This window comes from Alligator mississippiensis, chromosome 10 (assembly GCF_030867095.1).
Source record: "Alligator mississippiensis isolate rAllMis1 chromosome 10, rAllMis1, whole genome shotgun sequence".
NCBI lineage: Eukaryota > Metazoa > Chordata > Crocodylia > Alligatoridae > Alligator > Alligator mississippiensis.
In genome coordinates, this window is record NC_081833.1 from 25,547,407 (window position 1) to 25,571,612 (window position 24,206).

The following is a 24,206-nucleotide window of genomic DNA, read 5'->3' on the forward strand; positions in this document are numbered from 1 at the left end:
TGTGTCTACTGTATCACATATGGGATCATATTAAGATTGCACAGACAGTATTAATTCTTTTATTTCCTGCTTTTTGGAGCACTTGATTTTGTAACTGTAATGTTCTGTTAGCATAGATTTTTGTGTGTAGTAAATAGTTTATGAAGGACTCCTAAGTGATCGATAAAATATTATAAACATTGTGTACAACATGGGTAATGAGGATTAGAGATGATTAAAAGCACATCAGAAGTGGGTGTTAAAAATAAGCCAAAGTCACAAGCAACCTATCAACATGTTGGATTCTACTATGATTAATGGTTTTGGGGTTTTTTAAGCAACACCAAATCATTTGACTTTGCTGTATATTGAGGGGAGGTTTTCCTGGTTAGTTGGCTTTTGTTTGAAACTTGGGAACTAGGAGTTAAGTTTTCAGCATAAATCTGCAAACTGACAGCAATTTTTGCCTTCCCTAAATGTATATAGTTTGTTTCTGATCTCCTTTATAATGGTACAGAACTACTATTTCATCTTGGACTCCAGCCCCCATTATGTGTCCTTGGTTCCACATGTAAATTAGTGCAACAGGGTCCATTTGTAACTCTTCCTTCTTCGTTCAATCTGTAGTATAAGGTGTTTGCTGGATTTGCTGCCTGCATGTGAAGGAGGTATTCTCATTTCTCTCTGACAATGTAGTGTGGTCTCCAGCCTGTATGGAGACAGGGAAAGAAACAATGGCAGTAAATGGGGGAAGATGTTCATCCTGAGTATGGAAAGTAAGGTGGGAAATGACAGTGTCAGTGCTAGTAAGACGGTGGTTGGGCAGTACCACAGGGTCTGCAGGTGGTAGCTGGGCAGGGTTCTAGGGCAGAGTTAAGGTTGCTGATATCTGTGAAGTGCCAGGCTTTCAAACAGGTTAGCTCATCAGACAGGTTTCATTGGGTTAGCTTTCAATGCTTGGGCCAAATACAGCTGCTACCTTACCTCTCCCTTTAAGGATGTTTTTAGGTTTCTTTGCTTTCTTAATAGATGATTCTAGCCCCTTTAATCTCTCCAAGGGTCTGCCTCAGAGGTGGAAGGCACATCAAGAAAATATATTTTTTCCTCTCTCATCTCTCCCTCCCCCCCACCCCCCCACTTCTGCCTGTTTCCCACAGAATTCATGAAGTGCAGAAGTGGAGGGAGACCAATTCTGGCATTCTGTCAAGGAATTAATTGAAAAATAAAATCATTAGATGGGAACTCCAGAAATGCAAAATTGTTTGGGGGGTGGGGGGGAGAAGGAAGGGGGGTGATGTGAGCTTTTGTCAGGTTAATTTCTTCTGTATTGATGTTTTGTGACATTTACTTGTTGTTTATCTCCAGCAGCAGCTGTAATAGTAAAAGAAAATGCACAGCTTGTTCCATTTATTTATTTTACACCTTTCTTCAGTCCTATGGTATGTTTGTTTGTTTGAGAAACCCAGTGAGGCTTTTGATGTCTGGGAGCGGGGTTTAAACAGCTGTTCCTGTACTTCTCATGGGGAGGAGGGGGTAGGGAGCTTGTCTGTGGTTCCTATGGAGTGGGCATTCTTGCTGATTAGAGACAGGTTACTGCTGGGCCATCATCTCAATGAGCAGGGGTAAAGGTCTCCATTGCCACTACAGCCAGGTGCTAAATTTTTCCTGGGTATTCACCTGGCATCTTAAATTAATTAACCCCAGCTGTGCACACTGCCCTCTGGGTCCTCTCTGGACAATAATTCACCAAGCAAGTTACCCAAAATGTCAAACCTTCCCAAAGAGCTAGTGTCAGGCAAACAGTTGTGCTGGCACTAGCAGTCAAAGATGGGGACAGTAAAGGACCATGTGACTTAAATAACTAATCACAACTCAGTAACACGGCATAAGTCACAAATAACATTTGGGATCAGTCTGGCAGGTTAGGAAGGTATGGTGGTAATCACTGGACACAAGGATTTGTACCTCCAAGATGGAGTGTAGTCCTGTCTGGAATGGATCATAGCCTTTTCTGATAAGTGTCAGATGGGACTGGTCTCTCTTCCTCTACCTTTCGGCAACATTTGCCTTGTTTCTGGTACCCAGGAACCTTACTAGCATGAATCCTGTCTGGAGACTCCATGCCCCCTTTTCTTGCTCCTTATGAATGAATTCATTAGAGGAGGAGGTGTAAAGAAGCTGGCATTTCAAGAGACCCAACGTATTTTTCTAAAGCAGGGCCTATTTGCATAGTTTGCAAAAGCTCTTTAGCCCAGTGGACCACTACAAAGAGTTAAACATCCGGCTGGCCCTGGTGGCAGTGAGCTGTGGTTGTTCCTCACAGCGCCCCTGCTCCTGTGGAACGCTTAGCCCCAGGGAGTGCCCCTTTTTGGGGATCAGAGTGAAATCAGGCTTGTCTCCATGGCAGAGCCCCATCATTAACATGAGCCAGGAGAGTGACAGGCACTTAGTTCATGCTTTGCCGCATCTGCCCTTCTGTTTCTGGCTGCTGCCACTGCCACAGCTCCCATTACCTCCCTGCAAATTCAATTTCCAGAGGCCATTGTGTGCTGCCAGAGCCTGATTATTATGAAGAAGCAAACGATAGTTGAGGGCTTTATGCGGGAAGGGGATGAGGTGGTGAAGAGAGTTGGGGAATGGGGGGAAGAACTAGCAAAGAGGGAAGCAAGTGATTTGTAAAGGCAGCCTGGGAGATGGTCCAGGGCTGATGGGGGGGGGGGGGGGGGGGGGGGGGGGGGGGGGGCTGCCTGCTTCCCTCCTCTACTGCCTGTCCAGGGGGGATGGTGGGGGGAGGCTGCTGGTTACCTGCTCCCCTGTGCAGGAGGTGCCCCTTTGTCATAAGGAATGGTCTCCAGGTTAACTTATCTCCCTCACCCTTGTGTCTCTGAGACCAGATGCTTTGTTTTCTTCCTCCTACCTCCCCAGTTGAATGCTTTAAGCCTCCCAGGCAGGCTCCTGACATGAACATTCAAGACATCCATTTCTCCCAGACACTTTGCCCAATGAGGCACACAGGTCTGTTCTCACTAGAGGACTCCTACCCCTCCTACAGTCCAGTCTCTTATCACACCTCACACACATCTCCCATCTTAAAAGAAGCAAGTGGAGAGAGATGTACTCTCCAAGTCCCTTATACTGCCCTGCCCTGCCATTGCTGCTTCTACAAAGATAAGGGGACAGCCACTTCCAGATCTGGAATTATTCTTCTCTCCTCTGCTCTTAAGGAAGAGTATGAGCAGCATGGGATCTTCCCCAGGCAATCATCTCTTTTCCTACCCCTTGTTACAGGCCTTAGCAGAGCAGAGACTGGGGCATGGGCTTACTTGGCCATCTCCTCCTCTGCCACTGAAAGTGATGCTTAGCTTCTAGAAGGCATCAGAATGGAGCAGTGTAATCTGAGCAGGAGAGCCTTTGAGGCAAAAACACCCAAATCCTATTCTTGCTGTGCCAAACACTAAAGGGTATGGATGTGGTTGTTGCTGGTGCTGCAGAAGGCTCAGTATAAGCAAGTCGTGGGATCACTTTGCAGGAGGATTGCATCAAGGTGCAGATGTCATTGTAACTGTGTCTTTCTTCTCTCCTCTTCACCCACCCTATTCCCTGCTGTCTGGGCCTAAGCAGGTTCCTCAAAGAAGAAAAAGCAATCCGTGATTTTGGATGAAATCTTGCAGCAGATAGAAGAGGAATATGATGACGATGGAGACCATTAGCAGGCTCTTCTGCTGCTACACAGTGCCCCAAAGGTGCGTGTACTTGGGGCAGGGCGGGTAGTCACCCTCAAAATGCACTGCATATTATGAGGTTTTTTTACTGTTCCTGTTATGGCAACACATGGGCAATACAGTTGTTGATTTACACAGTCCTGTTGTGTTTAGATAGGAGTCTCTGCCCCAGAGAGCTTATAGCCTGCATGTCAGACTGAGTACAGCAAGCAGTCCAAATAGACAAATGGAGATGAGACAATTATATAACAGAGAGCTTACCACAGGATCATACATTGCTGCTCACCATTTGCCAAGACTTGTGTACAGTGCATGCTCCTTCCAGCTGTAGTAGGCAATGGATTTTGAAAAAAGAAGGAATAGACTTCCTTTGAGCATTCAGATAGCTCCTGCTCTTGTCTTTGTATCCTTATATATTCCACCTTTCTCATCAAGCATCCCCAAGTACCTTAGAAATGGTAAGCCCCACACTGCTCCATGAGCCAGGTATTTCCCTTGAGAGAATGCAAGGCAGAGCAGCTAAGTGAGAAGTCTTAAGATTTTAACTCAGTTTTAGACTTGGGGCTAGAAACTAAGAGTCCTGACTTCCCATTCTCCAGCCACAAGAGCTGTCTGTCCCATCATTTGGAAACAGGCCTGTTGTTTGATTTCCCCCTTCTCCCCCATCCCTCCAACCCCACGTGCTACCTATCCTCACCCTCACCAGTGTTTTTGCCCTATTAGGAAAATGGTTGATCAGATTCAGGTCCAATTCAGTCACTTTGGGCTTTGAGTTAAGATCAGTCACCAGATTACTGCATTAGCTTGCTGCACATACTAGTTTTTGTTTCAGTAGGGAACCCGGTGAAGCCAAGATTAGCAAACTCTCCCTCACATGCCCTAGCTCCAGTTGAGCAAGCAGATGGGCTGCCAGAAGAACCTGTCTAGAGACCAACCAGCAGCAGCTGCCACAAAATGGGTAGCTTGGCAATCTCCTTTCCCCTGCTGCTACTGATGACCTCCATAGAATGAACAAAGGTTCATTCTATAGGGACCAGGCACCTCAAGGTCACTCAGATGCTACCAGCTCAGCTGGATGATATCTGTGCTGTCAGATACTGATGTGGTAGTCTGCAGTCACCCACCAAAAACTGTCATCAGGCAAGGGGAGTGGCTGGCTTAGGAGGGCTTGTGATACAGAGCTCTTTGTCTCTTTTAAGTCACTGGTTTGAAATCACCTGGTTGATGGTGACCCACTGCTAGCACTAGTTGGCAAATGTGAGAAGAAATGTTGCTCTTAGTCTAGCTTCTAAGGTCGATATTCACAATTGGATCTAATTAATACCACTAACAGAGAGACCAGATACTGAGTGAGGCAAAGCCACTGACTGCCTCAGTCAGACCCCTCCATGCCAGCAGACCCGTTGCAGTGGGAAGTTGTACTTGTCAAGTCCCAGAAATACCAGTTGTGTGGAGAGATGCTCTGTCTGGCTTTTCAGGACCAAATTCACTCGAAAAAAATGTTGGAAATGGAATGCAGTGACACAAAACAAAAGGCACCTAGACCCGAAGTGGCATGTAATAGGATTCTAGTTGTTGTGCGGCCTTCTTCCTTTGACTGTTTAAGCTACTTAAAGTAACTTGTTCATGCTGTCTTCAGTGGTGATTGACACTATGTCATCTTTGTGTTCCATGGCTTTGGGGTGAAAGGAAGAAACCAGGGGTTCATGCTTTAGGGATGGTGTAATAGCTTCTGTTGAAATTAATGCTGGTTAATTATGTTAGGAGTCAGACCTGAGGCACCCTTCTGCAGCCATGATGGCAGATCACAGCTCTCCCTCTACTTGTGTTTAAAGCCTCAGAGCAAATCTCTCATAGAGATGCCCAGCCCTGGTGCTAGAGTCTAGTGCATCAGGATGTTATTGGCTACACATGCTTTAAAGACATTTACTTATGATGCAGAGGACAGATACAGAGGCACATTTCATCCTTACCTGCAGATATGAGCATTCCTATGCTTACTTCTAGGTTTAACTTAATATTCCAGTCATGCAGCAGTTTTTGCTTGGTGAGTTTCCTTGCGTAGATGTAGTTTTGCCTATTTAATTGGGTGCATTTATTGTAAATTCCTGTGCACTGCAGGTGGGTGGGTGGGGCTACACTTTCACCTTTCGTTTGGAAGTATGTGCTAAACAGCTTTTTACATTTTTTTGCAGCAGTGACTCTGTCTGTCTGTCTGTCTGTCTGTCTGTCTGTCTGTCTGTCTGTCCCACCATACCTGTATGTATATCTTGCCTTCCACATGTAAGATAGGACATTGGAATGGCAGTGCTCATTGGAGCCATGCATGTGCCTGTGCCACCTTCTGCTCCCATGTGAGAGCCACAAGAGCAGAGTGACCATGACTCTCTCTCTGTTCCTCTTTCCTGCCCATAACAGCAAGAAGAAACCTGAGAGCTGTCTGCTCTGCTGCCGTTCCTTGCACATAAGTGTGTGGTTTGTAAGTCATCCTCAGAAAGGATCTCCTGAGTGCATTTTAAGAAACTATTTCCTGTCAACTTTTAAGAAATAATCAAGAGCTAACAATCGCCTTATGGATCCAACTTGCCTCTTTTCATTAGGCTTCGTCTAAAGTGGCCTGGTACAAATGGATGTTGGGTATAGGAGCCCATGCCTACCCTATTCACATCCCTTCTCCAGGTACTCTTCTCATGAGAGCCTACCACAGAAAAAAGTGATTTCAATGATACCATAGAAAGGTTTCTGTATGAGTTCAGGGAAGAGATTCTTGCTTGCTACACTTCCTATTCTGAGGAAGAAGAAGGGTCTTGAGGATCCACAATGATCAGATCTTCAAGAACTACTTTTACTATAAATAGCCTTTCCATCTTTCCTTTTTTATGTCAGTGCAGATCCATCAGGATTGCAGGAATGAGGTTTTGTCAAGGAAACATTGTAGTACTGCTATCTTAGATGCCAAGCTGGGAAGAATGGTACTACCATGATTGTTCAATTGATCCACTGGAACTCCTCATTACCACCTCCTGAAGGGACTCTGATTGCCAGTCACCTTCATTAGGATCCACAATGATGTGACTGAGGAAAAAAAATGCTTTCCCCTTGAGCAACGTTTGATTTGTTTGAGGTGGCAACTGCATGGATCCACTTCATTCCCTCTCTCCAAAGGCTGATCAGATGCTTTAAATTGTGCATGAACTAAGAGAGGGTTGTGGACACTCCATCTCTTTTTGTCCTTGAATGGCACCACAAGGAGGCAAAGGGCTGATGAGAATCCCTATCAGAAGCTGCTATTCAAAAACAGCCCTGATCTTGTGTGCAGAAGACCCAGGGGAGCCAGTAATGGGATCCACATTGAAGCTAACAATACTGTTTTTGGGTATGAAACTGTCTTTTTACTTTCCCACCATTGGAACTAACACCAGGACTAGCTTGTGTAAGATTACAATAGCTTACAACATTTCTGTTTACAACATAGTCATTTTTGCACATTATAGAGTTTTAAAACCGTATGTAGAACTTCTTTTTCATTCTTAGAGCTTGAATACTTGGTAAGGATTTTCCTGAAATGTGCATAATACATTGTAAATTTTTATCATTGGTAAGAAGAGTAAAAAGATTGACCCAGTTTGAACATCAGTAACATAGTAGTTTTATAGATTCCATGCCATTTTGCATATTAACTCTTTCCCTGGGACTTTGACATAATGGCTAAGTACAGACAGTCAAAAAGCCCGAGGCTGAATCAGTTCAGTCTTTGCAGGGTTGTGTAAGCTGCACAAATTAAATTAAAACAGAAGTGAACAGACATTTACCTTTGATTCAGGAAATGCAGCCACATGCCTACAGTGGCTAAGGCCAGAAGCCGGGAGTCCTAGAGCATGCCTCTGTCACCTAGTCAGCATGGGCTGTGTGTTCGCTTCCTCTTCCTGCAGTCCAAAATCACAGAACCAGGACTCTGCAGGGTTGCTCATCACTTCCTTTTCCTGCCTTTAAGTGCCTCTGGAATTTGTAGTCCACAGTTGCAGCCAGCAGTAAATTTGAGTAGGGGAGGGGTGTTTAACCCCCTCCCTGGCCCCAGTCAGGGTTTGTCTTGTTGGGGGTCACCCCTCCTGCAGACTGGGCTGCATCCCCAGCTGGGCTTGCCTCGCTCCCTTGTCAGCCAGGCCTCACTGCTACAGAGCAGAGGGGCAGGGCCAGCCCTGCTTTCTGGAGCAGACAGCATAGCGTAGCCCAGGGCTAGAAAGCATACTGGGGGGCTCTGATTTAACTTGAACCAGGAAGGAGTCTGGGACACAAGTTTCGTAAACCAGTTTGACTCAGATCAGTTCAGTCTGATACTACATTCATCCAGGTTTATCTTAAACCAGTTTCAGCCATTTTGAAACTGGTTTATATGCTCTGAGCTTCTGTTCTGTTACAGGTTTAAACCGATTTCTTTCTCACTTAAACCGGTTTATGTGTAACTTCTGTCCCTAGTGTATGACTGGAAAGATCCCACTCTTAATGAGGTATTGGTATTGAGAAAGGGTTGAGTGCATTCTTTTGATTCGCTGTGGTCAGGCAGGGAGTTTATTAATTCACCTCCAGGTGGGAGTGACTTAAAGGGGATGACATAGGGCAGTGGAAACCAACCTTGCCACAAATTAACACCACACCCTCCCCGAGTGCCACTGTCCTACCCTTCCCCTGCCTGGTTGGCTGCTGAGCTTTCTGCTCCCTGCCGTGTGTTCCTGGCATGATGTGCTGCTCTGTTTTCTGCTTCCTGCTCTATCTGCTTCTGTGCTGTCTGTCCGCACCTTGACCTGTTGCATGCAACACAGGCTGCTCATGCCACTTGTAACGAGTACTGCAGGTTACCAAACTCTGACTGAGGTGAGGCCGAATACTAAAGGACGAACCCTTGTGCCTGGGAGAAAAAGGTTAAGATGACCTTTGCTACTGGGACTGCATTGTTTTCTCTGGTTGTAAAGCCACACCCCAAGAAGGGAGCAAGTTTGGCCTTCACATGCTGGGGGTTGATGTTCAAGCTAATTCTGATCTCCTAGCCAATGCTGGATTGCTTCCTAGTTTTCTGTTGTTTTGCATTGTCTAATTTTAATTATTTTTAAGGAAGTATGGGGGGGATCCCTCTCAGCCTTAGATAAGTCCCCAGAGCTACCCCCTTTTTGATGCATGTGCAGAAAGTCCAGCAGCTCCCAGCTGCATGTGTTGTTTGTGTGTTTAGCGTAGATTGTGCTGAGAGAAGCTGTTTTCCTCTCAGCGATTGTTGTCTATTGTTGCGAGACTAACCAATACACCTAGCAGTGGGATGCTCATAACCTTACTTATTATTGGACTTCTTTTAAACCCACAACCCTGGTGGCCTTATGAATAGTGACTCAAAACACATCTGGGCCTATGGCTGACCAATAACCTTTCTAATATGTCTGCTTTCCAGGGCTGCTGTATGTGACGGAAGCATGCACAGCATTGGGGCTCTTGTGATAAAAGAGAAGGTGGCTACGTGACTGCAGGAATAATCCAAGCTGGGTTAAATAACCGCCTGCCTCACACAGTGCATCTGGAATAAGTACAGGGCCTTGAAATACTGCATGTCCCTTTGGAACAGCTTTAATTTAAGGATGCCTCCAGATACAGCTGTTGTTAACACCTTCCTCTTGAGAAGGCAGCAAGAGACAAGGCATAGAGGAGGGGAAGAAGCAACACAAGGGGAAAGGACAGCTGGCATTGACTAGAGCCAAGAGCAGTATAGCCAGCCTCTGAGCAAGTATCTACATTTGGCACTCCCCGAGCAGCTCTCTCCCTGATCAGCAGCAGTCTGCCACTCTGGTCCTTTGCCGCTGGCCAGAGCAGTGTCTGCCATTATACCTTTTTCAGGTAGCCTGCAACCCTCTGCTCTTTCAGCTGCACTGAACTACACTGGTGATCTTGTAATGTGGCCAGACATTTACTTCTAGTTTGAGACTAGCAAACTGTTGCTTTTACCTGACATGTAAGCCGAAGATGTAGGCGCAGGTGTGCACCAGAGAAAGATGAGTACACTCGCATAGATTGCAGTTTAGTGTAGAGATCTTTGAGCTACCTTGAGGCTTGAAAGGGCGTCTAAGCTCTGGGCTGCTTCTGGTGCCTGAGCTAGCTTGGGTATTTATATGCTACATGCAGTGTAGACACGCACAACCATGCTCAGCCCATGAGCATAACTTCTTATATTCAAAGCAGTGTGTAGACATAATGCATCCTTTAAAGGCTGATGGGTACTGGTCTCAGTTTACAGGTGGGTAAACTGAGGCACAGGGCTGTTAAAACAGCCGTGTCCGAGATGAGACCATGTGCTAGTAGCAGAGATGGAATTAAATTATGTTTAAACTCTCATGGACACTTGGTTCCCCGGGGACGAGTAGCAGTGACGCACCTTGTGCCACTGCTTTTTGTCCCTGGGTAATACCTCTGCCGCGTGCTCTTGGGCATACGGCAGGTACCCCAGGTAGGTTAGGGGAGGCTGGGGCCATCATTGGGCTGGCCGCAGCAGCCTTACCTGGGGTCCTGAGGGCCTCCCGGGGCTGCAGCAATGGTGATTCTGCCACACAGAGCCTTGCCAGCAGCTGGAGTGTGGCTCCAGGTGGCCTGGCTCTGCTTCTGAGTGGCATACGCTTCCTGTGTGTGTGCTGCTCTGGGATTGTTTTTTCCAAAAATTTTTTTGACCCCCTGAATATCCAGGGGGTCATAAAAACCCACAGAAAAAAATGGAGCAGTGCATGCACAGGCAGTGTGCCCTTGCAGTGCAGAGAACACTTGAATGTGTGGTATGTGGCACTGCAAACATGTTTGCGGCACCACATACTGCACGGCCACATTCATCTGGACACAGCCCCTGTGTCAAGATTTACCTTTTTGCTCTGTTTACAAAGTACCTGTGGCATTACCATATTTCAAATGATAAATAGCATGGCTTTCCTTTTTCCTGTTCTGTGCAATAGTTGATGCTGCTTTTACCTACTATGCCATTGGGCAGGGAAAAAACAAATGGAAAGACCAGTCTCAACATAGCTGTGAGGTCATCAAGAGTATTATGATTTCACAGCATGAAATTGAGAAGACAGGCTAGGGAGAGATGCATCTTTTGATGGGAAGGTTTCCAATTGGCTTGTGCTAATGGAATTTGCATATTTGGAACTGAGAACTGCAAGGGCGGGGAGGGAGTGGAAATTATGTAAAAGAGAAGTTAAGTTTCTGGATAAAATCTCTAAGGTTCCTTTGAAATGATTTTCCAAAAGTTGTTTATAAAATGGTTGAAGATTGGACCAAAAGGCAGATTCACTTCCTAGAGGTAAAGACAACAAGTAGCTGATATCCATTTTACTGTTGACAGCCGGCAGTAGGGTCTGGGATGGGAGGGGATCCGACTCTAGTCCCTTTAAGGCACATGTGTCACACAGAAGACAATTTAAGCGAGGCTTTGCGGGGCTGTGGGTTTGAATTTTTTTTGCATTGTCTTTTGTGGTGGGGCAGATTTCTTGCTGAGCTTCTCTGTGCTCTGCAGCAGCAACGAAAAGGATTAGCACAAGCAGAGCATGTAGGCTTTAGAGAACAGAGCAGAGTTTGGTTTCAACATCTAATTCAATTTGTTCTGCCGAGATTGAAATATGAAATGGTTGCCAGTCAAACGTTCAAAGGGGAGGGGGAAGGGAGAAGGGAGCCTTCTCAAATTTAAATTTTAATGAAAATTAATTTAACCCTTTGATATGTTTTAAAACATGTTATTCCCTGTCTGGGAGCAGGCTGGAAAACATTTGTGTGGGTTTTTCCTCTTCTAACATAATGAAGATTTTCTTTTCCCTTAATGATATTTATCTTGTTCAGCAGTTTGATATTGGCTAATTTTTCAGACAATTTAGTTTCAAAGAAATCTATTTGATGTTGCTTAGGCCTTTTGCATGTTTGTATGTATGTATATATAATTATGAAGGTGCTGATCACAGCTCCATAGTATAATTTAAGTTAATTTCTACTCTTAAAGCAAGAACTCATAGCTAGTTTTTTTATGTATGAAGAACTCTGTACCCAGCCTCAAATCAACACTTACTTCAAATTAGTTTTCTGAGAATGGACAAGTATATTCGTTGATTTAATAAAAAAAATTAAAAAAAAAATTTTTTTTAAGGAATTTTTAAATGGGTCCTTTAAGAAAGCACTCACCTCAGACCTCTTTGTGTTCAATTATTCTAATGATCGAATAGCAAAAGTCCTTAACTTCTATATGATACTTCATGGGTTTGAATAGTTTTTACCCTTAAACTACTTCTGCACACTGTCAGCCTTAACTTCATCTTAATGAGTTTTATTCAAGAATAACTAGGATTATTATTTGTATAGTCCCCATAGTACTGTGGACATGGTCCTATTGTCAGTTTATGGACATAGAGGGGGTGTGTGTGTGTGTGTGTGTGTGTGTGTGTGTGTGTGTGTGTGTGTTGGTCCTATTGTCAGTTTATGGACATAGAGGGGGTGTGTGTGTGTGTGTTTATAATTAAGCATTATGGCTTGGGTCCTCTTTTGGCATAAGCTGGTATATTTCATTGACTCCAGTAGAGCTATCCTGATTTTTATCAGCTAAGAATCTGGCTCTGCTGTGTGTCAGGAGAGAATAAAATGTAAGTAGAGCAAAGACTATGGAGTGGAGAGAAGTGGGGCTGATTACAATGTCAAAGATTAACAGCCAGCCCTATTGCCTTTAATCTGCATGGCAAGCACCATTTGTAAATGTGATCCTGGCCCTGAATGAACATTTGCTGATCCCTATCTGCTGGTTAAACTGAACAATAAAAAGGAAAAAGGATTTTTAAATCCCTTTATGCCTCTTCCTAAAAGTGTTGTTGGTGGCTGTCTAATGGTTATGTTTCAGAGACCTACAGGAGTTGGTTTTTGTCTCCTTGAAAGTTGGTGGATCTGGATGCTAGACTCTCACAGGTGCATTGTAAATCTAAACATACATGACATGTTCTCCCTCTTCACCTCCCCCACATTTGTGATTTTTTTAATATTACAAATTTTGGGTGTGAAACTCCAACTTCATTGAGGTAAATGTCAGAGTTTCCTGTCAAAGTAATTGAGGCTAAGTGTTCATTCTGAACTGCCTTGGTCTGCCGTTTTGGAAACTTGGGCTAACAGCGTCATAAAAGACTGCAGTTGGATCCACAGCTGTCCCATCCCTTGTGTTGGATCATGCAAACAATTTTAAGCTCTTAGGTAGAACCTATTAAATTCCTGACAAACATCTGGGGGTAAAAGCTGCTAGCAGCATCCAGGCCCCTTTCAGTGTAGAACTGGGAGAGTTACAGCTCAGGTCAGGTCAGTATTTTATTATGATTGTTCTCCATTCCAGCCATGGAGATGCTCCTTTCAAACAACCCAGTAGAACATAATGCTGTTTCCTGTCTTTCTCTCTGCACATTTTAAGGTGCACATTATAATCTGGCAACAAATGAGGCCTGGCTCCCCATGACTGTCCTGTCTCGTCCAGCTTGAGAGGAAGAGCAAACTACATGTGACACATGTTAGTCACGTCACTTAACACACAACTGGAAGGCTTTTAGATGCTGAAATGATGAAGGCAGCATAACAAAACTACTTAGAATAGAATTTGCTTTGCATCTTGTATATCAATGACTTGCATGAATTTGTTTTGTCTTCAGTCATGAATAGACGATAATGCTCAGGTGTGTTTGAGGTAGAGAGAAATGTGTGTCATTAGATTGCATCAGAGAAATAGTTTGGGAGCAGGAAATGGCTGAAGAGAAGGGGTTATAGGGACTAATTCAGGATGTGAACTACTTGGGTTTAATTTCCTGCTCTCCTTTGAGATTGTGAGCAAATCATTTCATCTCTCTGTGCCTCTCTTCCATCTCTGTGAAACAGGGATAGTTCTTTACCTGTGCTGTGAGGATGAATACTTTAAAGGTTGTTGGAGCTAGATGCTATAGAAACAGGGGCTAAATAAGTACCTCAGACAGATGATTGTAGCGCATCGATGGTGAATTACACAGGGTCCACTTGCAAGCATTTCACATGGCATTTTCTGACTTTTGAGAGGTTACCTCCATACTTTTCATGTTCTCAGCTCTGGGGATTTATTTTTATTGGGATCAGGCTTTTATTTAAACACAGCTTTTCTATTGAAATAAACTAACGTGGTTTCATTTAAAACGAGCTTTAATTTCAGTGGTGTTGTCAGCGGACATTGTACAAGCAGTGTATACTACTGGACAGCACCAACACCAGCTGAGTACAGACTGTGATGAACAGAAGAAACAGATTTTTCTGAAGTGATTGGGGAACCTAAATGTCAGACACTGAATAGCTGTCAATTTGAGAGGGCAGCTTACAGTGCTTTCTAGAAATCAGACATTTTAGAGCGTCTCAAGTGAGCACTTAAAATTACCAGTCCCTCTAGGAAAATCTTGCCCATGATCTGTGTAGTTTCTCTGATCTATCCCACACCATAGACAAGAGGGGAGAAAAAACCCTCCAGGGGCTAGCTTTCAGCCAGCATATACACATTAAGGCAGCATTCAGGTCTGCAGTGCTCGTTTCCCATGTTGTGCTCTTGTAACAGTGGATATTCAGGAAAGCTTTACCATCTGCCTGTGTCTTTCCTTTCCCATTACCATAGTACCAAGTGATTTCTTTCCATCTCTACTGTGCTCATCCTGGCCAGCACATACTTTGTGAGTATTAGGCACTCCAAATTCTTTTTTTCTATATATGGGTTTATAAAGCGGGGAATCTTTTATCCCAGCCCTTGCCTGGCTAACTGTATGGAGATTCTAGTTATAGCTCTGGGAAGCATTCAAGGAAGAAACAAGTGCAGGTATTTGCAGCAGGCAGGCACTGCAGGGCTATTTACCAGGCCTTTGCTGAGGAGGGAGGAAAAACTCACATCTTGTGTTATCACATCATTTTTGCTGCCTTTCAGCCTTGGGGCTACAGCCAGCTGCTGAATCCTTGCAAGGAGGTCTTTAATCTCTAACCTTTACTCCTGCAGTTCAGTGCCAGCGGTCATTCTCTCCCTCTGTAGTCCTACTCACTTTACCTATATACCTACAGAGGTGAAAAGTAGGAGCAGGGGGGAAGGTCTCCACTCACCTTTTTAACCTCTGATGCTTTTTATGATGCAGTATGCATCCCATACACACTCTTGCTTCTGTTTGAGTACCTTGGTATTGCAAAAGCAATTGCAAAACCTTTACCCCCTATATGCAGCAGCTCAACTGCCCATATAGTCTGTGTATTTTCATATTCCCTGTAGCTGCAGGATAATGGCAGCATTAAGCCATATGACACAGTATTTGAACCTCAGGTTCCTTTATCAAGTAATCATAGGGTTAGAGGGGACTTCGAAGGTCATCTGCAGGAATGCTACTCCTAATTATCATAGTACATAAAATTCTAATTCCAAAGAGAGGTCCATTTCCTTTGATTGCAAGGGAATCAGCCAAGAAGCAAGGTAATAGAGTTAGAGTACTAAGGGCTGCATGCTTGCTTTCCTCACTGACTCACTGCATACATGGCCTCTGTCGAGTCATTTGCCTTTCCTGCCTCAGTTTCCCCATCTTTAAATATCACACAGATCTCTGGCTAGGAACTGCTGCAGGAGATGTGTGCTAATTATTATTATTGTGGAGTCTGCAGTACGACTCCCTGCTGTTTGTGCAGGTGTGCTACAAAGTTTTTTAATATGGTGTTTCTGACTCTCTTTCCTTAGCAGGTAATTATGTTCCTTTATTATTATTTATGCCCTTTAAAATTTAAAACCCTCTGCCTACCTTGCTGAAGAAACTGGAATCAATTATAACAGATTGCACAGCAGTCCTAAAATACACCTGCTATGTTGGACTTTCCTTCTTAGCTTTGCAAGTGGAGCTGTGTGTGTTGGGCCCAGCATCTCCTCCTCTTCAGTTTCCTGAACTCAGAAATCAAAATATTCTGCTCTGCTGAGCCCCTGCCTGTTGTTGGCTAAGTGTTGCTTAACTTTTGATTTCCATTTCTGCTCTGCATTTAAAGTGATCCACTATCCCTCGGTAACATAGCGCTAGTGTCCTACCAAGCACGGTCAGCTCCGGTCTGAGTGAACACTCGTGCTGAATGGGACAGATCTTCATACCCTAGTTCAACAGTAATTTATGACTGTGAGGAGCCACCTTCCCCTTCTGTGCAGTGTGTGTGTGTATCCCTCACTGATACACACTGCCTCCTGTTTTCCCTAAATATATGCATTCAAGAGGGAGAGAAATCGCATGGCAGGGACTGAGATTTCAGACTTATCCATTCATGAATAATAATCAGGCTTGGTAATTCACAGTAAATGGGTATCCAAATTGGCTAATAAGGAAGGCTTTCACCCCAAACTGGAACTAGAAGAGAGACTGAGAGAATATCAACAAACGTTGGCTGAAGCGTATGTGTACACGATGTGACCTGAATCAGTGAAATATGCAAACCAGCGCCATATGCACATGAAATAGCATAAAAATCTGTCAGCAAGGCATGGAAATGGAGGGGGCAAGCTTGGTGGGAGGCATACGTGTTAACAGCCAGCCACAGGACATCGGCAGCAAGTGTCTCCCAGTGACTGTCTTCAACATCAGCATGGAAACTGGTGCTGCAGCTCTCCACTATGGCTGTCTTCATTTTTGGTACCAGTTTTCTAACTTATTTAGGTTTTGCCTTCTCCAGGGTGAGGATAAGCTGCTTTGGCAGAGAAGCAGGAAGATTCAGGAAATAAAATCATTGCTCTCTTCAATCATTAGATCCCCATACATGGCAGTCATCAAGAATGAATGTTGAGCTGGGTGGAGACAATCGTAGTTCCAAATCTCCTCCTCCAAGGGGAGCTGTGCTTCAGGAGGAGGTGCCTGCACAGATGTGGCATCAGGGCAGGGATGATGAGGAAGGATGGATTGTGTCCAAAGTGAGGGGGCATCGGGAGCAAGAAAGGGAAACGCTTGGGAAGAAACTAACTGAAGCCCAAATGGACTGGGAATTCTCTAGGCCTTGCAATTCTCCCATGTAATACCTTTCTGAGCGAGGGATCAAAATGATCCTTTCTTGTCTTAAAGTCTGATATGTTTTTCCAGGGTTTCCCTTGTTAGAGATACTAGTTCCTCCTTCAAGGCTTAGGACACTAAGCAAACTCAGTCAATTTAGGGGACAAAACCGAAGCACTGATTCTTATCCCAGTATATTCCAATTATAAAAGTTCCTCTTTGGTCACCAAGGGCAAGATACTGTTCCATTTATTAAGTATCTAACTACAATGCTTTTTCACCCTTCTGGAGTCCCCGGAAATAAGTTAATGCAAAAGGTGGATGGGTCCTCTCCAACTTAGATGTAAGGCTGAGATGGCCAAAAGTAGACATGTGAATAGTTTTTCAAGGACACAAGGTGGAATAGGATAAGTCTTAGATACCTAATAGGTGAAATGCCCCACCCCCGGTGTCCAGTGATATGCACCACCTTATTATACCTTCAAAGATAGGTAAAAGAAATAGCCAGGCTGACCAGCATTCTAGGAATCTTTCTCCCTCAAACCACTGGTCCTTTAAAGGCTGCCCAGATGACATGAATTTTGATATCTGTCACAAAAGTAAGATTTGGGGTTTGTATCCTTCTCCCTTAAGAAACAAATTGATTAAGCTCCTCCAAACACATCTACCCTATATACCTTCTATATATTTAAAATGAAAATCTCTACACTGGAGTGCAGTTCTGCCGAATGCTCTCTGAAAATCTGGAGACAGTACCCTCTCTGACTTCACAGGAGAAGATGACAAAAAATGTCAGCTCTAGAACCTGTGTACCCAGCACTGCCACCCAGCCAGATTCACATCATCTCTTCTGGCCATCTCCTTCAGAAACAAGAGCAGGAGCACCAGGCTGCAGTTGAGGCTGTGAGCACATCAGACTGCAGCAATGCATGTTGACCTACTGGCATGTGGTAGCAGGATGTGAGACTGCTACACAGTCTCCTTTCCCATTCCTTTACTAGTGTGTGATCAGGTGTCTGTTATGGAGCAGTTCCTAGTAGATTGCTTTGATGGTCTGACCCCAGGGTAAAAGCTTTACCAAAGATGCTGTGTAAATGTTTGCATGCAAGTGCTGCCCTATCAGGAACAAAGAGGAGCTGCATGAGAGTTGAAGTGGTAAATATAAAACTGATGGTGATATCAGGATTTTCATTTATAAGCTGTGGAACTGACTGTTGCAGGATGCTGTTGCAGTAAACAGTTCAGTGTTAAATACAAGATTAGACTAGTATTTTGCATTCCATTAGGGTGGCATTTGATGGGCTGTTGATCTTTATATTCCAGACTATAAATCTATCGCCAAACCAACATTGGAAAAGGACTTACCCCAATGGTTGGTTATTGAGCAATTGGGTGCCCTCAGGCAGGGAGGCGTGGGGAAGCCCCACTGTTCGGGTAGCCGGGGCGTGTTTGCTGCCGCCACAAACTTCCCTAGCAGCAGCTCAAACTTGGGCCCGCACAGCCAATCGCCGCCCGCCGTCTCGGCAGCGCATGCGCAGTTGCCCAAAAGCATTGCAGACAGACAGATACACAGACAGACAGACTAAGCCTTTTATTATATTAGAACAGTTGTCTGCTGCAGGGGTGGCTAAGCTGTAGTACGTGCACCACAAGTGGCACAGGGAGTTTTTGTGTAGTGATGCACAGCAGATCAGGAAGGGGGCAGGTAGCAGAAAGCAGAACAACAGATTGAGCAGGGGATCAGAGTTGCACTTGAGGAGGGTACAGTGCTAACTTGTGGCATGCTTGCCAAAAATGTTGGCCCCACTGGCCTATTGCGAAGTTCCCAAGGCTTTTTTGATGCTGCTGACTGGCAGCTATCAGAGCCAAAGGAACAGACAGATAAATTCTTGGTCTAATTCTCTATGGCGCTTTTTTTTAATAAGTTCCTAGAATTGAAGGTAGAGCTTGGTGTGTCACTTCTGCTTTGTCACGTCTAAACTTACTGCTTGGACACCTAAATCTCTGTGTGCAAATGAGCATGGGCAAATGAAACTACCCAAGTTCCCCAACAAAAATGTCTTAAGGAGATGAACATCCCAATACAGCAGAGCATTTAAGCATGTGTTTGGGACTATTTGGAATCAGCAGAACTCTAGCGCATTATTAACATTAAGTTTGATTGAGTGGTTATTGTTTCCAAAAGCACCAAAAATATTTAGGAAAGTAAGATCCCTTTTTAATTGTGACTTAGGAACCTAAATCTCAGTGGAAGTCCAGAGGTCTTTCAGTGGGACTTAGCCATCCATGTGCTTTTGAAAACTGAAATGTTTTATGCCATTGGAATCAAACTCAGAAGATATTCCATGGTCTGGAACCTTTAAAGGGCTTGTTTCTTTGGATAAGAGTTTGATTTCATTGTGCATCAGAGTGATATCATGACAGTGGCTTTGTCACTTACCCATTTTGAGTGTGTGTAGAGGGAGGGGGGCTGAATACATATTTATGTATTCCTCGGTGAAAGAAAAATTCATTGAGCTGGGATCAAGCCCCAATGTAAACAGTAATAAAACAGGCACCTGTATGAAGCCTTGGGTGTGGTAATCTATAATTAATGATGTTTAAATGTGTATAATGGAATCAAAATTCAACTACTGGCTAATGGAAAACAATCCCAACCAAAGACTGTGTTGTTGTCAGGCAGCATTTTGCAACTGCAAATAACTTTTTAAATTAAAGAGAAAACCTAAGCAACTGTTACAGCCACCTACCTTATTGATAAAGGGCAGTGCTAGGTCTTGAGAGCAATCCAACACTGCCGGCTGAGGTACCGCTGATTATTACAATTGCATCATCCTCCAATGGGAAATTGTGGACTGGTTTCTAGACAGACCATGACTATAAGTGAATTCCCCTTGCCCTACCGCATTTCCTCCTGTTTCTACAACGAACAGACTTTTGCAAAATTTAGCAGACAGCGATGAAGAAAGAGGACTGCTTTTTTCTGTGACTTTAATGTATATATATATTTTTGGTATCTTGTTAATTCTTCATTGTCATGCAGAGAAGGAACTTTCTGCTCTGGGAGCTGATGGGCTATGGTTGGCTTTTGACTCCTGATCGTTGGGTTTTTATAGCAGTCCTGCTCCTACAGTTTTGCCTCTCCTTCAGCCATTCCTTTTTCTCCTCCGTCTTCATCATTCTTGAAAGAGATGGAGGTCTTGGGATTTAGTGGCTGTGAATAGTGGGCAGGTACAGGTATTGCATTTCTACAAAGACAATCACCATTCTTCTGCTATAAACCCAGCACATATAAGCATTCATTCAGTTTCTCCTAGATGAAACATGCCCCCTCCAGGTTACTCCCATAAGAATGAATACTTGTGTACATTGGTCTGGTCATCTCCAGGTGTGGTCAAAAGCTCCCCATCCCCCTTCTCTCTCTCTCTTTCCTTGAGGTTGAACAGCCCAAGAGCAGAACAGAGGAACAGCACCCATTGCTCCCCACCTGTTCTCCGAACTGGAAGTCCCTAGTCTGCGGAAGGTTGCGGAGGGTCTTTCTTCACTTTTCCAACCCATTCCTTGCCTCCACCAGGACCTGGAGGAGAGAAGCAGTCACTGCTTCCCATGCTTTCCCTAGATGAGGATTACCCTGGTCTAGGGAAGGTATAGAGAGCAAGGAAGAGGGGGCAGCTGCAGGCTGAACTCCTGTATTGCTCGCTCTCCCAGAAAGATTTCTGGCAGTGGAAATTTCTCAGCCATTTCCACAGCTAGAAATAAATGCCTTTTCATACCCAAAGGCACCCACATAAAATTTAGGAGAAGTGAGTAATTTTTGCACTCTTGTGAATCCAAACAATATTGTTTTGCATCTATTTAAATACGGAATGAAGAAGTAGCTATGAATTGCAGGGCTGTTATGCTATTACAGGGAGTCTGGTGATTGCCCTATACCAGGAGTGCTCAACCCCCAGCCTACAGGGCAGTTACGGCCCCTGGCACTGTGTAATCAAGCCTGTGGGGCTCCCCATGGGTGCATGCAGAGCCCCACAGACCATGACCCTGTGCACTAGATTGGGTGCACAGGGCCCCAGAGCCTGATTCTGGCACACGGGACTAGGCAGGGGCAGTGTGAGACCCTGGGGCCCCATCCCAACAGGAGGCAGGTAGCGGCAGCCCAGGGCCTGATCCTGGCATGCTGAGTCATCACGGGGTCTAATCCAGCCCCACGCCACTCATCTGGCCTTAGGGGTCAGAAGGCTGAACGCCTTTTCCATAAATCATGAGTGTGAAATTTAGGTCAGCAGTACCCTCACATAAAACTTGTATACATAGAAGCCTTACATCTGTATAAATCCTCATGAAAGAAGGGTACAGCTGCAGCTCAGCATCAGCATTGCTGAGTCCTGTGCCCCTCCCTGTGTCTCAGACTTCTTGAGTCCCACCTGTGCTCTTGTCTTGGTTTAAGTATGGAGTAATTCTGTAGATCTGAGTGGTCCTTCCAAAAAGACTCTGCAGTACAAACTTTCTCTTATCCTCCCCTCCAAGCTGCTGTTTCTTTTGCAGCAGCAAGCATCTGACCTCTTTTGTCTGAGATTCCTGCACCTAGATATACTTCACAGGGAGTGTGCTGGTTAATAAATAGAAAAGTGGAGTAAATCATTCCCTTTCTTCCCTACCACTTTAATCTTGGCAGTGTTGTTCATGCAGTGATTTTCCTTCAGTTATTCTGCCTTTGGTTTCCTACTGGGTTTGCTAATGAAGGATACTTGATCTCCATGCAGCCAGGGCCCTACACCCATACAGACCCTACTGACTGCAGATGGCTGCGAATGAACATAATGGTATATACCCATATTGAGTTAATTGCAGGATCAGGGCCTTGGTCTTCCACAACAGTTTGAATAAAACAGTTTCTCATTTTGCTTGTTAATTGAGAATTGTACTTTTCCCAAGGAGGCCAGAACCAAGGAAGGCAGGAAGTGTGAGGTGTGGGGTAAGAGACCAGTGTTGGAAAGCAAGTCTATGAACCTATCAAGGAATGAGGAAATCCAACTTTCCCAGCCACTAAAGAAGCAGCCGTGGGCTTTTTGAGGGTCTGCTCTAGAAGTATTGATGTGCCACTGTGTACTCTGCTGCCAGTTATTGAAAGGGGCATGGGAGGTCTAGGGAAAGGCAGTGGTCACAGAGAAGCTGCCTATTGTCATACCCCTGTGCCGTCATCTCACTGGCTCCCAGGAGAACTGAACAAATTTCTCTTAGTTCATAAATTTGGGTTTTAAAAATCATAAGTGGGAAGTTTTTGTAAAAGAAAACTCAGTGTTTAAACTGCTGAGTCTCCAGTCCCTGGTGAGAGGCAGCGCCTGCGTTCGCATTAGATAACGTGGTGGGGGGAGACGGGGGATGATAGCAGACAGGGTGGCTGAAGGCAAGAACATTGGACTTAGTTAGAATTCAGCCGTTAGATCTTTCCTTTCTCTCTGATGGCTGAGTGTGATTGACACTTACAAATTACCCAGCCAAAAGTGTCGAGTCTTTGACCCCTGAGTAACATCTTCGGCAAGCCTGAGATTTGCCAGCATTTTGTCATCTAATTACTACAAATCCCTTGAAAATTCACTGGCTGGTGAATTTTTAATGCGGGGCAATTTCAATGTGATGCATCGCCCAGATGGGCACGCGCGCGTGCTCCTTCTCTCTCCCTCTCTCTCCCTTCCCCCTTTTTCTCAATCTCCCTTTCCTTTTTCTCACTTTTTCTCCCCCTCCCTTGCTCATTCTTTCCCCTTCCTCTCTCTTCCCATCCCATTTACTTACCTTTGTGTATTTGGAACTTTCTTTTGAGCCAGAATAGCATCAGGATTCATTTTTAATGGGAAGTTCTTTTAAGGATTTTTGCCCTTTCCTTTCAAATCTCCTCCCACCTTGTAAGTGCTGGCTGCTTGTAGGTGCATAGCTCTGGTCCGTTTCAGCTTGCTCCGTCTTCCAGGATCCTGTCTGCTGTTGGCACCAGGGTACCTTGGTTTGCTCAATTTCACTCCCCGCTCCCCCTGCTCTTGCAGGCTGTTGGCACACCTTTATGGATCAGTCTCTACTCTGTGTGAATTTGGTTGGTTGAGGAGACTCTGCCCTGCTTTCTAGTCAGCATCAAAGGTAAAACAGCTACATGTTGCTTTTGTTTCCCTCCCCTCAGGTCATCTGTGGATGGACAAAGAGAATGGGACATCTGCCTGTATGTTCTATGGCCAAGTAGGATTAAGCACACTCGTTACCATCAGAATCTGCTACAGCATCCCTTTCAACCAGGGGATTAATTCACACCTCACACATAGCTGAGGCATGCCAAGCTCTTTGTCTGAGAAGGAGATACACCTGGACTCAAGAGGTGGAAGACGAGCCTTTTCCATTCAAGAGCAATACTTGCCCATCAGTGGGCACTTGTGGGACTCCTGCTAATTCAGAGATTTCAGGCTGGAACAGTATTTCCTTTAACCCCAGAGAATTTACATATCTGTCAACCCTGAAACCTGGGACGCCAGCCACATAAACCTCAGAAAAAAGCTAGACACCAAGGAGCTATCAGCATTTTGCTTTTGAATCAAATTGTTCTTAAAATCTGAATAATTTAAAACATATTCCTGTACATTAAATTTTTTTAATACTTTTTCTAAACACAGTTGACTCTCTTGGGGTTTCTTTTTTTTCTTTCAATTTTTATTAGCCATCACCAGGTATTTATTTTAGCCTTCTAGGAAGATGGAAATATTTGTGGCAAGGCCTGGCTTTGCTGCATTCAGCTTTGTGCCTGTCATTTCTTTCCCTGCTCTCAGCCAGCTACCTCCCTTCCCTTCTCTGATTTCAAAGGAAAAGAGGCTTTGCTTTTCAACCAGGGTACCAGTTTACATATGTACGCAGCTGATAAAGTATTCCACCGCACCCCTTTCCCCTCTGGGAATCGCTGTCTTACGGCAAAACTGTTTTGTCCGACAGGGACTGCAACAGATTACAAGTGTTGGCTGCATGCACTGGGCCTTTTTTTGATAACTGCATACCTCTTAAAAAAAAAAAAAAAAATCATCCCATCTGTCTGGCTGCTATGCTGATCTTTGCTTTTGGCCACTTTGCCTCATATCCCAAGGAAGTGGACATGAATTCAACACCACCATCAGATATACAGCATCATTTTGCTGTGTTGGAGATGCAACTCAAGTCTTTTCTGGAAGGTTGCACAGTCTAGCTACACATAATGATTCTATATTCTTTTAATGTTACCTTTATTAGCTTTTATGTTTATGGTGGGATTCTTTTTTCAGCAGCAGCTTTACTTGGCTTCTGTTAAAGGGTATGACCATTTTTATCATTGAAATCAATGGGAAGCCAAGTGAAGCTGATGTTCCATTCTTCTAACAATCCTGTGCTGTGTATCAAGCATGAAAGTACTACAGGATGTGCCACAGATCAGCCATAAAAGGTGAGTAATGACCAA

At 44.5% G+C, this 24,206-nt stretch overlaps 1 protein-coding gene and 1 long non-coding RNA gene across 4 annotated transcripts in view; one reads left to right on the top strand and one right to left on the bottom strand.

Annotated features, from left to right (window-relative positions):
* The window catches only part of RBM19 (RNA binding motif protein 19), a 121,420-nt gene extending 98,024 nt beyond the window's left edge, over window positions 1-23,396 (top strand). Inside the window, exons 24-25 of one of the 2 annotated variants that reach the window (XM_019493747.2) lie at window positions 3,601-3,722; window positions 9,139-11,829. In XM_019493747.2, coding sequence (XP_019349292.2) covers window positions 3,601-3,689 — 89 coding nt within the window. In that variant the 3' untranslated portion in view covers window positions 3,690-3,722; window positions 9,139-11,829. Of the gene's footprint in view, window positions 1-3,600; window positions 3,723-9,138; window positions 11,830-22,913 lie in introns of those variants that run through there. The other variant, XM_006265820.4, reaches the window with a different exon arrangement.
* Window positions 19,719-21,256, bottom strand: LOC109284677 (uncharacterized). 2 transcript variants are annotated; one of them, XR_009455191.1, is made up of 2 exons: window positions 21,169-21,256; window positions 19,719-19,958 (listed from the first exon to the last, which is right to left on the bottom strand). It is a non-coding gene; the product is annotated as an uncharacterized LOC109284677 (long non-coding RNA). The 2 variants fall into 2 exon arrangements; XR_002092229.2 differs by lacking the exon at window positions 21,169-21,256 and adding an exon at window positions 21,068-21,155.
* Window positions 23,397-24,206: the final 810 nt, after the last annotated feature.